The sequence below is a fragment of the Osmerus eperlanus genome, chromosome 15 (genome assembly GCF_963692335.1).
Source record: "Osmerus eperlanus chromosome 15, fOsmEpe2.1, whole genome shotgun sequence".
Lineage (NCBI taxonomy): Eukaryota > Metazoa > Chordata > Actinopteri > Osmeriformes > Osmeridae > Osmerus > Osmerus eperlanus.
This window is the reverse complement of record NC_085032.1, coordinates 16988848-17006715: the sequence shown is the minus strand read 5'-3', so window position 1 is coordinate 17006715 and position 17868 is coordinate 16988848. Positions and strand designations below refer to the sequence as shown.

Sequence of the window (17868 nt, the reverse complement as noted above, 5' to 3'; positions counted from 1 at the left end):
TTTGACACTGAGGAGGAGTTTAAGGAATGCCTCATTACCAACCCCTACATAGACACAACTTTCCACTGTGATAGCTCAAGGTTGGAGACCTCCTCTCAGCTGTTATTGGAGACCAGAGCAGAAAAGGGGAAGTCATCCCATTCCCTGTCCTGGGAGAGAAAGAGAGATGAAGCAGAGGATAATGTTTACCTTCAGCAGGGGCAGGATATTGTAGCAGAAAGCACAGCTAATTCCTCAGAGTCATGGTCCAACACTGGCACGTCAGCAGAGCACAGTAGAGGGCATCAGAGCTCCAGGGAAACAGAGCAGCCTTGCAGCCCTAGCGGGGTCTTCCTTGAACTCTCTCTCGACACACACGTAAACTTGACACAGTGTGAGTTTAGCACAACTAGTAGAAGGTCAACTGAACCAGCCAAGACTGGATCCATTCACAGCTCAGAACCTGCAAGCTCAGTTCCAGAGCAACCAAAGCTGAATCGCACCCCTCCACCCCCCTGTCACGTCAAGGTCTCTCCCCCCTCCTTCTCAGACTCCAACAACAACACTAAACCCAGAAGGCGTTCATCTAATGGTGACGAGGTGACCAGAGGGAGGTCCTTGGAAGACAGCAGGTTTGAGGACGGAAAGAAATCTGCCCCCTCTGTCCTGACAGACTCTGCAACTTTTACCCTTAACCCCCCCAGCATATCCAGGACATCCACTTCAGCGGACTCCCACCTCCTTAAAGACCTCCAGGACTCGGAGGAGTTCCTGGCCTCCCTGGACCACGAGGCCTACTGGAGCAGCGAGGACTCGGCCGTGTCGGTAGACCACACTGAGGGAGACCCGTTCAACTCAGTGGACGTGGAAGAGGTGGTGAGGTTCCAGGAGGACGGGGGTCTGGATGCCAACATCATCCCCCAACAGGGAGGCTACAGGGAGGCTGAAGAGGTACGTCATTCTAACTGCGCCAAGTCCTCATTTGTCTCGCAGTCAGACTCACTCACAAGGGAATGCCTCAAACCCACAGCCTCATATTTAGAGACCAGAGGTTTCCTATTAGAAGGCGTAGACAAAGAGGAATGGCAACACAGCTCCCACCCACATAAACCTTCTGTAGACAGAGAGAGCTGCAGTTCACCTGAAGAGGAGTACACTCTGGCTGAGGAGTTCTGCTGCTACACTCCCCCCGGCCCTCATAGTGCACAGCATGGCGCCAGGATCGTGAGACACCCTGACGTTAGCCTCAGCCTGCTCTCCATCAGCAGCCTCGAGCCAATTGTAGAGGACGAGCATTCCCAGGAGAACTCTGGGATTGTGGAGGATGAGGACAAAGTGGAGGATGAGGAAAGTAGAGAGTCTGCTATAATAAGGCCTGTTGAGGAGGAGGAAGGGAATGTTGCAGACTTCTCAGAATCTTCTAAGAATCATTGTCATTCTGAGGGTGGCAAGGAACACTGGTCAGAGCATCGGCCAGACCCTCAAATATCCGAACCTGAAGACCTTCAGTTTACAAACGTACCCCAGGACAGAGAGATGGGTAGCAACAGGCACTTCAGCCCGACCTCCATGTCCTGTGACTTTGACACAACCAGCATCAACAGCGAGGAGACAGAAGAGTCCACTTTGGGAAACACAAATCTGTGCAAACAAAAGAGTAAGGTTAAGGCCAGCCAGTTAGGCTCCAAGTTCTCAGTTTTTGCCAAGATGCCCTCTTTCAGAAAGGGCAAAAGTTCGAAAACCAGAAAGGGAGAGAGTTCACCCCGGGAGTCCCCTGATGGGCATTCTGATCCCTCCTTCTACAAATCCCTCATAGCGGAGCAGGGCAGGAAGCAGGAGGGGCAACAGGAGGACAACTCTGATGACGAGGTCTTCATCAAGGGAGACATCCACAACCAGACTGTCCAGAAGGCCTTTTCCTCTTGGCGCTTCGAGACAGAAGAGGAGGACTATGGCTTCTTTCCCTCCACACCATGCACACGCCATGTCCAACAGCTTTTCATCCAGACCACCAAGGGAGGAGAAGACACAGGGGAGGGTGCTCTCAGCCCAGAAAGCCTTCACCTCAGCCAGGCTCAGACAGCCGAGGCCCTGGGATATAAGAGGAGCAACGACGGCCTCAACCTGCGCATGCGCATCGCCCAGGCTCACAGGTCCTTGTCTAGCCTGTTTGAGTTGCGCTTTGTGGAGCCTGAGGAGCAGGCAAACACCGGGATGGAGGGCGAGTCGGTGAAAGCCCAACAGTCGTGGAAGAAGTTAAAGAAGGAGGCGGAGATGCCCAGACGGACTGTGTCTGTACCGGACGCAGAGAGCAGCAAGGACATCAAGCAGAACATCAGAGACCATGCTTCCAGCTTGGACAGGCTGAGTGTCCCTGGGTCACCCTCCAGTCTTAGAGGCCAGCGTCACACTGACCCTCTGTCCAAGAGGTGCGTTCCACAGGACAAGGGGGAAGACTGCCTTCAGGGGTGCAGGTCCGAGGGTGAGAGGAGGAAAGGCCTACCCAACGGTCTGTCCATCTCGTTCTCTGGTCCTCCTTCCTTGGCCACTCCCCTATCGCCCTTGAGCACTGCCTCCGTGGCAGCCCTAGCCAATCAGCTGCCCTCATGCTGGGCCAGGTCACCAGCGACGTCAGAGGGTTCGGCAGACACTCCCGTCAGACCCATGAGTCCCAAGCCCTGCAGCCCTCGGCTGGCTGCCCAGCGCAGGGCCCACTCAGCACGCGCTCTGTCCCTCCTCTTCATGAGCCAGTCCGCCAGCATGGAGGGCCTGACCGATCCCCCGGAGAGACCCAAGACCCTGAAGCCCCGGGCGGGGCCCCTCAGGGTGGCAGGGCCCCCGGGGGTGGTGGGGCCCATGGGGGTGGCGGGGCCCATGGGGGCCTCCCTCAGCCCCCTGGAGATGGCAGACAGTGGTGGGAACAGTCAGTCCCAGATCAGCCTGCTCACCTCTATGTCCATCAATGAGTTTGAGGTAAGACAGAACAAAATGCCATGGCAGTCTGAAATATGGGATTACAATGTATGGCCCCTAACCCTAACCCTACACAAATGAATGTAATGAATGTTCATTACATTCAAAACTGTAACTCTAAAACATCACCAAAACAACTATGATATTTTATTGACTGAGGCATTCTCTAATAGACATGCATCTTCAAATCAAAATAACACCCCAGAGACAGTTATCATTTGATCATATGACTTTCTATGAGTATATGAGAAAAGGGAAACATTGTCATGACATTCAGTTTGGGTTCCCTCTTGTTTTGTTCTCCATTAAGATAGAATGGCCTGCCTGTTTTTCTGATGAACATCATTGTAAATCGAAGAGATAAAAGAAGCCTTGTTTAGCCCTCAATCAAGATGCTGGGGAGCTGCCAGCTCCCTTTTACTGCCCCCGGCCAGCTCACCCCCAGAATATAAAACAGTTCATCCATCCTCTCTCCACTCTTGCAGTATGTGTGCGCACTTGTGTGAACATTCTTGTTTGTGTGTCTGTATGTGGGAAAACAGAACAAGAACCTCTTTATCCTTCCTCCTCCTTTCTTGCTCTCATTCCCAAAGAAAGGGACCAGGAGGAGTAAATAAGCAAAGTCAGCTCTTTCTTTCCTCCAGAGGGCTGTCACTAGGGAGAGTTAACCGTCTCGTTCTCTTGTTCCTCCATTAACTTTGGTAACAACCTCAGCTACCACAGCACGCGTAGCAGGGCAAACCCCCTCTAGTGGGAGCAGTAGGTACTACCCCTCTAGTGGTAACAGCAGGTAATATCCCCTCTAGTGGTAACAGCAGGTAATACCCCTCTAGTGGTAACAGCAGGTAATACACCCTCTAGTGGTAACAGCAGGTAATATCCCCTCTAGTGGTAAGAGCAGGTAATATCCCCTCTAGTGGTAACAGCAGGTAATATCCCCTCTAGTGGTAACAGCAGGTAATACCGCCTTAGTGGTAGCAGCAGGTAATATCCCCTCTAGTGGTAACAGCAGGTAATACCGCCTTAGTGGTAGCAGCAGGGTCGTGATGGATTTAGCTCGAACAGGGTAAAGCTTTATTATTTTATAGCTTTGTATTGATGGGCATAGGAAATCAGTGAAGTAAACTGAAGTGATTTAACAAGAGCAGTGATCGTATCATACCTGTATTTGATGTGCTTTAAGCACCAATACATGATGAATCTTATACAAAACAATTAAACTGTGAAACAGACATAAAACATACCTATCTTTCTAAATAGTCAATAGTACAATGCTGCAACTGCATGTTTTATTACTTCTAAATACAGTTTGTTTATAATAAGGCAGCATATCGGTCGTTAAAGTTGATAAACCAGTGAAATGTTCATCCAAAAGGCCACACAAGATGGCCGTAAACCAGCCAGCCAATCAGGAGGCAAAAGTGCAGCAGACAGGAAGCTTCATGGGACTGCCACGGTGAGATCTACACCAATGAGACGCGGTCACCAGATCGGTAGTGACGACCTGTGGATTGAGGAAGAGAAGAAACGGCAGTGTGTGCTACGCCGAGCGGTGAGGGGCAGCGTGGGACAGCTGAACACCCACTTACCTGAAGATCTGGAGAAAGTAAGACCACCGTAACAAACTCCACAGCAAGATGGAAGTCCCCTCCTCCTTCCTGGTCTTCCTTCTCTTTTTCATCTGCCAGACAGTCTTCTGCTCTTTTAAGTTTTGTTTTTTGTTCCTTTTTTATCTTCTTTATGTCTTTCATGTCCTGCTGTTTAACTGTCAGCCACATCTCTACACAGATCATCTCTTCAGCAAAGCTTTATACAAATATATGATTGACATATTGCCAAATGTGTTTTTTAAACATAAACCAACAGTTTACAAATGTGAAGTAAAAAAAAGGCCTCATTCAATCCCCAGCTTTGCTTTCTCCCCAGGCCCATGCCCGAGTCTCCCTCTCAGCCACGGAGGCACTGCGGACCATGTACAGGCTCTCTGGGACGCCCCTTAAGGCCCACTGCTTCTCCCAGAGCACCCCTGTAGGACTGGACTGTCTTGGCTGGAGAAGACGCCCCTCCTACCACTGTAAGTAGCCTTCATCCATGTAGCATAGTTATCATAGATTTATTAATGGTAGCTTTATTTACCATAGAGCAGGGTTACAGTCCATGGTAGAGCTGTATTTACTATAGAACAGGGAAATATAGCATGGTAGAGCTGTATTTACCATATAACAGGGAAATATAGCATGGTAGAGCTGTATTTACATGCCAGCAGCTTCCATTGAGCAACAACTTTATTTGTCCCTGCAAACTCTGAGCCCAGTCCAGCCACGTAGTTCTGTACTCTAACCAGAAGGAGGCAGCACATTCACTGTATTCTGAGTAAATAGTTTACATGTAAGGCAGCACATTCACTGTATTCTGAGTAAATAGTTTACATGTAAATGCACATTAGCACCTGACTACCCCCTCCATATTATTTTTAAACCATGAAGAGCTTCAGGAACAAATCTAGTTTCTAAGTTGTGATTACATGACGGTCGTCTGAAGACGGTGTTCTGCATTAGCGGCGCTTTTCCAATCTTACTGAGTCCAGGATAACCTAACCCTAACCCTAACCCAATCTTACTGAGTCCAGGATTGTCCAGGCCTCCTCTTGGGGTTAGGGTTAGGCTAACCCTCTTGGGGAAGGACACAGTACTTGAGCTGTCTGGTTATTCTCTCTGTCTTCTGGTGCTGGAGGGAGGGAGGATAAAGATAAACACACTCTATTAGGAATGTTGCAACACATTTTAGTTCCTTATTCAGGGCTGTTGGATAAAGGAGAGCTTGGTGCTTGTTTCCTCCTCTTGTGAGCGTGTGAGTGTGTCTGGGGGGTTAGGGTTAGAGCACGGATGTGGTGACTCAGTTAGAGTTAGGGTATGGATGTGGTGACTCAGTTAGAGTTAGGGTATGGATGTGGTGACTCAGTTAGAGTTAGGGTATGGATGTGGTGACTCAGTTAGAGTTAGGGTATGGATGTGGTGACTGGCTCAGATTGGACAGAGGGGAGCTGAGAAAGTGATATTACTACATATCAATGACAGGTAGCTTTTACATAGTTACAGGCTGTAGTGACACACACACACACAGATACAAAACAATATAGACAGTTACAAAACAGACATGCGTGCAGGGGTTTGTGTACATGGGTGTGTGTGTATGAGTGTGTGTACATGGGTGTGTGTGTGTACATGGGTGTGCGTGTATGAGTGTGTGTACATGGGTGTGTGTGTATGAGTGTGTGTACATGGGTGTGTGTGTGTACATGGGTGTGCGTGTATGAGTGTGTGTACATGGGTGTGTGTGTGTACATGGGTGTGTGTGTGTACATGGGTGTGTGTGTGTACATGGGTGTGCGTGTATGAGTGTGTGTATATGGGTGTGTGTGTATGAGTGTGTGTATATGGGTGTGCGTTAGGGCTGCACAATTTATCGAATTTTAATCACAATCATGATTTTGGCTTCCCACGATCAAATTTGCATGATCGAGGATATTTATATCTAACCCTAACCCTGATATTTAAAATGCGTCATAGAACGCTTTTCTTTTGTTCTTTTTTTTTGCTTACTAAAATGGTGCCCTGTTGAAGTTTGCTACATTTTCTTTATTATTGGGTGTGCTTTGCCTTCGGCAAGGGCACAACCTTTGTTCTCTCACATATATATTATTTATTATTGTTTATTTTCGCCCCCCTAAGGATCAGTCAATATTTGGACTACATACACAACGGCGGTGTCAAAAGGTTCGTCTTGGTAGCGATTGCGTTGGTTGTATTTTTATTTACGTTCCGTTGCATGGTTTAAGTAGAAATTGCGTTTTTTTGGTGAAAAGTGAAGCTAACGGTGGCTAATTTGCTAGCCACAGTCACTGATGTTACTAACGTCACTACGTCACTAACGTCACAAAAACACGCGTGACTACCTGTAGCAGAACATTCGTTTCACGTCCGTTAACTTGGGGGATAGCTAGGCTAACTATAGCTTTACTGCAAGGCAGCTGCAGAAACGCCACAAGCAAAGAGGCCAGGGTGATAACTATTTACTCATTTTACTTTGTGATGTGAAACACAATTATGAAATGTAATGTACAATATTAGCTGATATTATTAAGGAAGTAGGCCCACATCTACTTTTGGAAACGTTAGTCTACTATTTCACTGAAGCATTAGCATCATGACATTAGCCTCTGTTGCCCGGGCAACACATACTACAGTGGTCTATGATGCATCTGTTTTCAATCTTTAAAATAAACATTCCTCACAAATACATTTTCGTTGTAGGATTTATTATGACATTATATTACAAGTAAACGATTTGTGGGTGAAATTATCATTACCTGTGGTTTCAAACCAGTGTTGCTCACTGCAACGCTGTAGCCTACGCGAGACACACGACAAAAACATCTACACAGCTGTTTAGGAAGTCAAACGGCGACAACATGTTCGGCACTCCCCTTACTTAAATAGGTGAAACTATCTGACTACTAACCTGAACTTCATTGCCACAGCCTAAACTTTGTCAATCTGTTCACGAAAATAATTAATTTCAGCCTAAACCGTACAACGGAACGTTAAATCGAATTCAACCAACGCAACCGCTACCAAGACGAACACAGCAGTAGTCTAGTACTGTACCGTAGTAGTACAATTTACCGGGGCAGCTTCTCCACACAGGGCTATATCGCATTTTGCGTTGTTACTGACAATAATCGCTACCAGTGAGCCTTTTATGAATGAGCGATTTTCCACTAAATAAATGTCAAGCTTATTTACGTTTTTGGGGGCATATTTTCAGTTAGCAGATGGTACTGTTTGAATCGCAATTCCATCTTCTACTGCCGGTAACGTCGTAGAATAATCTTTAAAGGGTGTTCTTTATTAATGAATGAATGCAATATGAGTAGGCTAAATGCCTGAAAATATCACGAGAAGGGAAAACTTAAAAGGACGTTTAAGTCGTTTTGATTCAGCTATGCCTCTTGCAGGGGAAATGAGAAGACATCATATTTAATTCTACGCTTCACTCGTATTTTGAGTTGTACATGAGCAGCAAAAAAAAGATGCTTTTATATCTATGTAATCTTTATAAATAGGCTATTCAAAAACGGATCCCTGTGCAACCGACGCAAGCAAGCACACCCTACAATTTCCCCAGAAATTGTACCCTCTCTAGTTTTCTTTATTTTTCTTTATTCTTTAAGGAGATGCACTGAATTTTGTTGAATAAGAGGAACTATTTTATTTTGATGCACATATTTGTACATTAGCAGGAATGTAGCACAATATGGATGTGAAAGCAGTTATAATTAGCCTATGTAACAATAACATTTGTTTTGGTTAAAATCAACAAATAATCGTGATAATTAATCGTTATCTCAATATTGATCAAAATAATCGTGATTATCATTTTGGCCATAATTGTGCAGCCCTATGTGTATGAGGCAGCAGAGTTTCACAGTGAGGTCAGTGCTCTTGAGGCAGTCAGCATCACAGTTCTTCTGGGAGCAGGTGAATGGGCTGGATCTTCTCCTAAAATTTAAGCATTGAGGCATGGATGTTGAGCTTAAGTAAGAAGGACATGCCCTAAATTCCTGTCAGGGACTTTGCTTGTGACATCAGAAAGTCAAGGTCGTTATTTTCCAGAAACATGGTGTCAGAGGCTGTCACATGGTGTCACACAGAGAACATCCTTCATCTTCTAGTTGTGTTGAGAACATGGAGTTCTGTCCTCATCTCACTGCTGACTGAGTGAAGAGTTAATCATCCTACAGAAACAGATAGTGGATGGTCAGTTACAGGACCGGGGTGAGGGCCTGGGTTGGGGTGAGGGCCTGGGTTGGGGTGAGGGCCTGGGTTGGGGGTGAGGGCCTGGGTTGGGGGTGAGGGCCTGGGTTGGGGGTGAGGGCCTGGGTTGGGGGTGAGGGCCTGGGTTGGGGTGAGGGCCTGGGTTGGGGATGAGGGCCTGGGTTGGGGGTGAGGGCCTGGGTTGGGGTGAGGGCCTGGGTTGGGGATGAGGGCCTGGGTTGGGGGTGAGGGCCTGGGTTGGGGTGAGGGCCTGGGTTGGGGTGAGGGCCTGGGTTGGGGATGAGGGCCTGGGTTGGGGGTGAGGGCCTGGGTTGGGGATGAGGGCCTGGGTTGGGGGTGAGGGCCTGAGTTGGGGTGAGGGCCTGGGTTGGGGATGAGGGCCTGGGTTGGGGGTGAGGGCCTGGGTTGGGGGTGAGGGCCTGGGTTGGGGGTGAGGGCCTGGGTTGGGGTGAGGGCCTGGGTTGGGGATGAGGGCCTGGGTTGGGGGTGAGGGCCTGGGTTGGGGGTGAGGGCCTGGGTTGGGGTGAGGGCCTGGGTTGGGGGTGAGGGCCTGGGTTGGGGGTGAGGGCCTGGGTTGGGGTGAGGGCCTGGGTTGGGGATGAGGGCCTGGGTTGGGGGTGAGGGCCTGGGTTGGGGGTGAGGGCCTGGGTTGGGGTGAGGGCCTGGGTTGGGGGTGAGGGCCTGGGTTGGGGTGAGGGCCTGGGTTGGGGGTGAGGGCCTGGGTTGGGGTGAGGGCCTGGGTTGGGGGTGAGGGCCTGGGTTGGGGGTGAGGGCCTGGGTTGGGGGTGAGGGCCTGGGTTGGGGTGAGGGCCTGGGTTGGGGGTGAGGGCCTGGGTTGGGGGTGAGGGCCTGGGTTGGGGATGAGGGCCTGGGTTGGGGATGAGGGCCTGGGTTGGGGTGAGGGCCTGGGTTGGGGGTGAGGGCCTGGGTTGGGGTGAGGGCCTGGGTTGGGGGTGAGGGCCTGGGTTGGGGGTGAGGGCCTGGATTGGGGTGAGGGCCTGGGTTGGGGGTGAGGGCCTGGGTTGGGGTGAGGGCCTGGGTTGGGGGTGAGGGCCTGGGTTGGGGGTGAGGGCCTGGGTTGGGGGTGAAGGACTCCATTTACATGTTGGGTTTATTTGCATTTTAGGAAATCATATCAAAGTTGGATTAACTAAAATAACGCTCACTGTGATTAAAGAAAATATTTGTGTGTATGTGTACAGATTTGATTGTACTAGGACAGTCTCTTGCGCGCTCTCCAATGGAATTAGTAAGTACGTGTGTGTGTGGCTGCTTAACCCTTGTGTTATCTTCGGGTCATTCTGACCCATCAGTCATTGTGACCCACCGTCGTATTGCGACAAATTTACCTCCTACAAAAACAAAGTGAAGCATTTTCTTTTAACTGTCGGGCTGTATCAGACCCCCCATATTGCAATGGTTAAAAGAAAATTATTTTTATTTGTTTTTGTATTGGGTAAAATTGGGTAAACACAACGGTGGTTTGTTATGAACCTTTGGGTCATGTGACCCGAAGGCAGCACAAGGGTTAAGCTGATTCCTCTCTGTCAGACAGGAAACCACATCCCTGAAGCCCTGTCGTCCCTGGCAGGTTATAAAGCACAGGAAGCTTTAGCCTTGACTGTCAGCTCTCATCAGCCCCTCCTCTAACCACACACAGGCGCACACACACTCATGAATACACAATACACAGACCACACATACTTTTTCTCTATTTCAGAAACACACACGGCTACAAGCACACACCCAAACACACACAACATGACTAGAGTGCTGGTGCTTTAGAAGCAGCGGGGGAGGGGGGGCAAGGGGGTAACCTGACAGGCAGAGTGGTCTGCATCAGATCTCCTTGCTTACTGACATTAGAGGAGCCATCAGCCTCGATTTTCAAGCCAAATGACACGGCAGAGCCAGGGAGCCCCCCTAAAGGAGCCCCAGTGATGTCAGTCTGAAGTCGTGTGTGCAGACGAGCGAGAGCAACAGCGAGCAAGCAGGAGAGAGAGGGAGGACGAGGCAGTGAGAGAGAGGGAGGGAGGCTCTGCATTCAACGAGAGCAGAAGAGAGCAGCAGAGACGCTGAGACCAGGGTCTGACAGCTTTATCCCACGGAGGATAGGGATCAGCGCCAGACTACTCTTCACCTGCCTTTGCCCACCTTGCTCACTCTGAGCTGGGGTGGGAAGAACCTAGCTGCCCCCGCCCTGGACCAGAACCTCCAGAAACACCACTTGTGGACTCTGCTCCCCACTTGGAGTGCTTGGCTGCCCAGTGCAGCAGGGGTGGTTGTGGGCTTGGGTTAAGACTAGGGCCAGGACTAGGGATAGAGCCAGGACTAGGACTAGAACTAGGGCCAGGACTTGGGCCAGGGGTCAGGCTAGTCCAGGACCAGGCCAGGACTAGGGCCAGGACTAGGGCCAGGACTAGGGCCAGGGCTAGGGCCAGGGCTAGGGCCAGGGCTAGGGCCAGGGCTAGGGCTAGAGCTAAGCCAGGGGGGCAGCTAGCGTGGGGCAGCATGAGGACCCAGCAGGGCTCAGAGGGGCCTCTTCCTGGCAGCAGCAGCGGCAGCTCTGGACTCTCTCCTGGCTCCGACTCCGACAGCAGCCCCAACACCAGCGGGGGAGGAGGAGGGGACATGGGGCTGGGGTGTGCGGGAGACAGAGGAGGAGGTGGCAGCCTAGGAGCGACTCTCAGGGGGGTCCTGTCACGATACTGGAGCCTGGAGAGTCTGCACTCTACCACAGGTAAGGCACGGATGCCTCACACTCTTATACACACACACACTCTCATACTCACACACGCACTCTTACAGACACACACACTCTCATACACACATACACAAATGTAATGCAAACACATTTATATGTGAGGTGCTTCATGTCATTGATCAGAATGGGGGTTGCTTTTGGCTGTGGGGAGGCTTGTTGAATGTATAGGGGTGGCCTTGTTGTGTCTATAGGGGTAGGCTTGTTGTAAGTACAGGGGTGAGCTTGTTGTGGCTATAGGGGTGGAATTGTTATGTCTATAGGGGTGGGATTTGTTGTAAGTACAGGGGTGGGCTTGTTGTGCCTATAGGGGTGGGATTGTTGTATGTACAGGGGTGGGCTTGTAGTGTCTATAGGGGTGGGGTTTGTTGTATGTACAGGGGTGGGCTTGTTGTGTCTATAGGGGTGGGATTGTTGTATGTACAGGTGTGGACTTGTTGTGTCTATAGGGGTGGAATTGTTGTATGTACGGGGGTGAGCTTGTTGTGTTTATAGGGGTGGGATTTGTTGTATGTACAGGGGTGGACTTGTTGTGTTTATAGGGGTGGGATTTGTTGTATGTACAGGGGTGGGCTTGTAGTGTCTATAGGGGTAGGATTGTTGTATGTACAGGGGTGGGCTTGTTGTGTCTATAGGGGTGGGATTGTTGTGTTTATAGGGGTGGGATTTGTTGTATGTACAGGGGTGGGCTTGTTGTGTTTATAGGGGTGGTCTTGTTGTAAGTACAGGGGTGGGATTCTTGTACGTACAGGGGTGGACTTGTATATTTCACCCTATGGGGCTGGTCTTATTGTGTCTATAGGGGTGGACTTGTTGTGTCTATAGGGCTGGGTTTGTTGTGTCTATAGGAGGGTGGGCTTGTTGTGTCTATAGGGGTGGGCTTGTTGTCTGGGAAGGGTGCTTGTTGTGTCTATTTGGGTGACCTTGTTTTGTGTCTATAGTTGGGCTTTTGTGTCTACAGGGGTGGGACTGCATTCAGCAACCGATGTAAACAGTATTGTCTTCCCAAGTCTTGTCAAGATGCTCTTGTCAATGACATTTAAATACTGTACTGACTAAATTAGTGAGCCAGAAGGGTAAATCTTGTTTCCAAGGCTAACACTGTTAGCTACATCAACCATTGTAACTTGTGGAAACCTATCCACTATTATAACTAGTGGACAAGGCAAACACTGCCAGCTGCATCAAACCTTTTCCTTCTCATCACAAAGCGGCATAATCCAATCAGCGGTGCCATGGTTATGACTACAGCAGGGTGGATTGTTGTCAGACTGATGGCTTAAAATACTTACAGTGCTGGTGTAGATTAAGTTTAGTAGACTAGTATTGGTATGGTGAAGTGTGTGTGTGTCAGTGGGTTTGCCTGTGTGTGACTTCATAAATGTGTATGTGTGTTAAAGTAGTGTTACATGGGAGTTTTGGAGAGTGGCAGTATGGTGAGAGGGTGTTTGTTGGTCTTACACACACCCTATGTACGTAGACATACACACACACACGCATGCACACACACGCGTGAGATACAGCGGTGCCCTTGGAGACAACTGTGGGTTTTGGAATGTCCCTGGTCACAATAAAACATGTTTCAGACATACACTCAAGGATCTGCTCTCCCTCTCTATATCTCCCACCCTGCCTCTCCCTCTCTATCTCTCCCACCCTGCCTCTCCCTCTCTATCTCTCCCACCCTGCCTCTCCCTCTCTATCTCTCCCACCCTGCCTCTCCCTCTCTATCTCTCCCACCCTGCCTCTCCCTCTCTATCTCTCCCACCCTGCCTCTCCCTCTCTATCTCTCCCACCCTGCCTCTCCCTCTCTATCTCTCCCACCCTGCCTCTCCCTCTCTATCTCTCCCACCCTGCCTCTCCCTCTCTATCTCTCACACCCTGCCTCTCCCTCTCTATCTCTCCCACCCTGCCTCTCCCTCTCTATCTCTCCCACCCTGCCTCTCCCTCTCTATCTCTCCCACCCTGCCTCTCCCTCTCTATCTCTCCCACCCTGCCTCTCCCTCTCTATCTCTCCCACCCTGCCTCTCCCTCTCTATCTCTCACACCCTGCCTCTCCCTCTCTATCTCTCCCACCCTGCCTCTCCCTCTCTATCTCTCCCACCCTGCCTCTCCCTCTCTATCTCTCCCACCCTGCCTCTCCCTCTCTATCTCTCCCACCCTGCCTCTCCCTCTCTATCTCTCCCACCCTGCCTCTCCCTCTCTATCTCTCACACCCTGCCTCTCCCTCTCTATCTCTCCCACCCTGCCTCTCCCTCTCTATCTCTCACACCCTGCCTCTCCCTCTCTATCTCTCCCACCCTGCCTCTCCCTCTCTATCTCTCCCACCCTGCCTCTCCCTCTCTATCTCTCACACCCTGCCTCTCCCTCTCTATCTCTCCCACCCTGCCTCTCCCTCTCTATATCTCCCACCCTGCCTCTCCCTCTCTATCTCTCCCACCCTGCCTCTCCCTCTCTATCTCTCCCACCCTGCCTCTCCCTCTCTATCTCTCCCACCCTGCCTCTCCCTCTCTATCTCTCCCACCCTGCCTCTCCCTCTCTATCTCTCCCACCCTGCCTCTCCCTCTCTATCTCTCCCACCCTGCCTCTCCCTCTCTATCTCTCCCACCCTGCCTCTCCCTCTCTATCTCTCCCACCCTGCCTCTCCCTCTCTATCTCTCCCACCCTGCCTCTCCCTCTCTATCTCTCCCACCCTGCCTCTCCCTCTCTATCTCTCCCACCCTGCCTCTCCCTCTCTATCTCTCCCACCCTGCCTCTCCCTCTCTATCTCTCCCACCCTGCCTCTCCCTCTCTATCTCTCCCACCCTGCCTCTCCCTCTCTATCTCTCCCACCCTGCCTCTCCCTCTCTATCTCTCCCACCCTGCCTCTCCCTCTCTATCTCTCCCACCCTGCCTCTCCCTCTCTATCTCTCCCACCCTGCCTCTCCCTCTCTATCTCTCCCACCCTGCCTCTCCCTCTCTATCTCTCCCACCCTGCCTCTCCCTCTCTATCTCTCCCACCCTGCCTCTCCCTCTCTATCTCTCCCACCCTGCCTCTCCCTCTCTATCTCTCCCACCCTGCCTCTCCCTCTCTATCTCTCCCACCCTGCCTCTCCCTCTCTATCTCTCACACCCTGCCTCTCCCTCTCTATCTCTCCCACCCTGCCTCTCCCTCTCTATCTCTCCCACCCTGCCTCTCCCTCTCTATCTCTCCCACCCTGCCTCTCCCTCTCTATCTCTCCCACCCTGCCTCTCCCTCTCTATCTCTCCCACCCTGCCTCTCCCTCTCTATCTCTCCCACCCTGCCTCTCCCTCTCTATCTCTCCCACCCTGCCTCTCCCTCTCTATCTCTCACACCCTGCCTCTCCCTCTCTATCTCTCCCACCCTGCCTCTCCCTCTCTATCTCTCCCACCCTGCCTCTCCCTCTCTATCTCTCACACCCTGCCTCTCCCTCTCTATCTCTCCCACCCTGCCTCTCCCTCTCTATCTCTCACACCCTGCCTCTCCCTCTCTATCTCTCCCACCCTGCCTCTCCCTCTCTATCTCTCACACCCTGCCTCTCCCTCTCTATCTCTCCCACCCTGCCTCTCCCTCTCTATCTCTCCCACCCTGCCTCTCCCTCTCTATCTCTCCCACCCTGCCTCTCCCTCTCTATCTCTCACACCCTGCCTCTCCCTCTCTATATCTCCCACCCTGCCTCTCCCTCTCTATCTCTCCCACCCTGCCTCTCCCTCTCTATCTCTCCCACCCTGCCTCTCCTCTCTATCTCTCCCACCCTGCCTCTCCCTCTCTATCTCTCACACCCTGCCTCTCCCTCTCTATCTCTCCCACCCTGCCTCTCCCTCTCTATCTCTCCCACCCTGCCTCTCCCTCTCTATCTCTCCCACCCTGCCTCTCCCTCTCTATCTCTCACACCCTGCCTCTCCCTCTCTATATCTCCCACCCTGCCTCTCCCTCTCTATCTCTCACACCCTGCCTCTCCCTCTCTATCTCTCCCACCCTGCCTCTCCCTCTCTATCTCTCACACCCTGCCTCTCCCTCTCTATATCTCCCACCCTGCCTCTCCCTCTCTATCTCTCCCACCCTGCCTCTCCCTCTCTATATCTCCCACCCTGCCTCTCCCTCTCTATCTCTCCCACCCTGCCTCTCCCTCTCTATCTCTCCCACCCTGCCTCTCCCTCTCTATCTCTCCCACCCTGCCTCTCCCTCTCTATATCTCCCACCCTGCCTCTCCCTCTCTATCTCTCACACCCTGCCTCTCCCTCTCTATCTCTCCCACCCTGCCTCTCCCTCTCTATCTCTCCCACCCTGCCTCTCCCTCTCTATCTCTCCCACCCTGCCTCTCCCTCTCTATCTCTCCCACCCTGCCTCTCCCTCTCTATCTCTCCCACCCTGCCTCTCCCTCTCTATCTCTCCCACCCTGCCTCTCCCTCTCTATCTCTCACACCCTGCCTCTCCCTCTCTATATCTCCCACCCTGCCTCTCCCTCTCTATCTCTCCCACCCTGCCTCTCCCTCTCTATCTCTCCCACCCTGCCTCTCCCTCTCTATCTCTCCCACCCTGCCTCTCCCTCTCTATCTCTCCCACCCTGCCTCTCCCTCTCTATCTCTCACACACACCCTCTCTCTTACACCCATCACTCTCTCACACGCCCTCTCTCACACACACAACAAATGTTGGAAGCCAACATTGTTACCTGGCTCCTAGGAATGTCCTAGCTGCGCCCAGTGAGATGCCCCAGGTGTCCAGATCACACACAGCATGTGGTTTTGCCACAAGAAAATCATGCTTATGGAATATTTGATGAAGGATTTTCACCGGCCACATAGATTTTTGTCTATTTCACCATTTGGCCTCTGAGGGGTCAGCTGAAATGTCATGGATGAAACAGGACGCCAGGAGGTCTGTGGGGAGCAAGATTGATAGCTGTGTGTCTGTGGTACCGGTTATAGAGTGTCTATCCTGTCCTGTTGTATGTGGCTGATGAACATATTGACGTGACTAGTTATTATATAGTTATTTTGCACATTTGAAGCTACCGGTTTTATTGGTCAACACTGATTCAGGAAACAACCAATGGACTGCAGTTGTTGTCATTAAATGTAATTTCCTATTTTCAAAATATAATTTGGGCAAAATCATTTTTATGTTTGACAGCAAATCTACACATTCACACACAAACACTCACATTGTCTCTCTCACACACACACGCTTCTTTTATCTTTCTCACACACCCTCACACCCGGGGGGTCAAATGGAAGGAGACACTGGGAACCATTGCTAGCTAAGTGGGATTCTAGAAGGCGCTTGGATGAGGTGATGTCACAATAGCATGGAACACCATAAAGCTGATTTAAACCCTGGGGTTCTGCTTAGGGAATGCCCCGGTGAGGTCATGAATCTACAGCAGATGGGCCACTGTTACTGGCCACAGATGTAAAGCAATCAAATACAACCACCTTTGCAAGGTTCTCAGTCAGTCAATAGTTACAAATATAAACTGGCACAGTGGGTCATTTCCCTCAAATTAGGTAGTGAAACCTCTTTTTGAGGAGATTGGTATGTATAATCCATACCATAATATCCATACCATATTAATCCATAATATTTAGAAAGGACACAAATATCAGCTCTGTCATTCACACTTGTTCCAAATCTGTCTGGAAAAAAAAGTGGTTGTATTTGATTGCTTTACATCTGTGGCCAGTAACAATGGCCCATCTGCTGGTAGAATAATGAGGTTAATTATCCATTAGTTTTATCGTTGATAGTTCCCTCAACACAAATGGCTCTCCATTAGCTTGCAGTTAGCCACTGTAATTGTGGGACAATTTCAACAACAACAAAAGTATTATTTTCTCTTGTCACCGTCACCCCTCTTGCATTCTCACAGTGGAAGCGGCCATATTGTTGACAGACTACAATTTTCTATGAACCTAATAAAGAGGGTTAGGCTTAGAATAATCTAAGCATCCACTTCACTGTGCCAGGGTTTGGCAGAGGCACAAAAATGTGGAAAGCTAAAATAATGTATCCATGTCATCGGAAAGACAAATGGTGGGAGAGGCGGTCTTTCTCCTGAAACAAGAATGCCAATCTTCCTCTCCTCCATCGCTCCCTCTCCATCTCTGATTCCCTCTTTCCCTCAGTCCTCCATCCATCCCTCCTTCCTGCATCCCCCTTCCCTCCATCCTAGTTATGTCTAGTTCTGCTGACAGTATCTCTGGAGTGTTGTTCAAGATGGCGTTCTCACCTGTGAAAACACCTTGACATTCTAGGTGTGATGGTCTCTCTTTCTCTCTCTCTCTCTCTCTCTCTCTCTCTCTCTCTCTCTCTCT

The 17868-nt window shown here is 50.6% G+C and overlaps 1 protein-coding gene across 5 annotated transcripts in view; it reads left to right on the top strand.

Moving 5' to 3' along the window:
* Positions 1 to 204: 204 nt before the first annotated feature.
* Positions 205 to 17868, top strand: part of arhgef4 (Rho guanine nucleotide exchange factor (GEF) 4) — a 41676-nt gene continuing 24012 nt past the window's right edge. For 2 of the 5 annotated variants that reach the window (XR_009932318.1, XM_062480009.1), the window contains exons 1-3: positions 205 to 2952; positions 4328 to 4558; positions 4879 to 5026. Coding sequence is in view for 4 of the 5 variants with exons in the window: in XM_062480009.1 (XP_062335993.1) it covers positions 1516 to 2952; positions 4328 to 4558; positions 4879 to 5026 (1816 nt within the window). In the remaining variant the exon portion in view is untranslated. Of the gene's footprint in view, positions 2953 to 4327; positions 4559 to 4878; positions 5027 to 11232; positions 11530 to 17868 lie in introns of those variants that run through there. The other 3 variants (XM_062480011.1, XM_062480010.1, XM_062480012.1) reach the window with 3 other exon arrangements.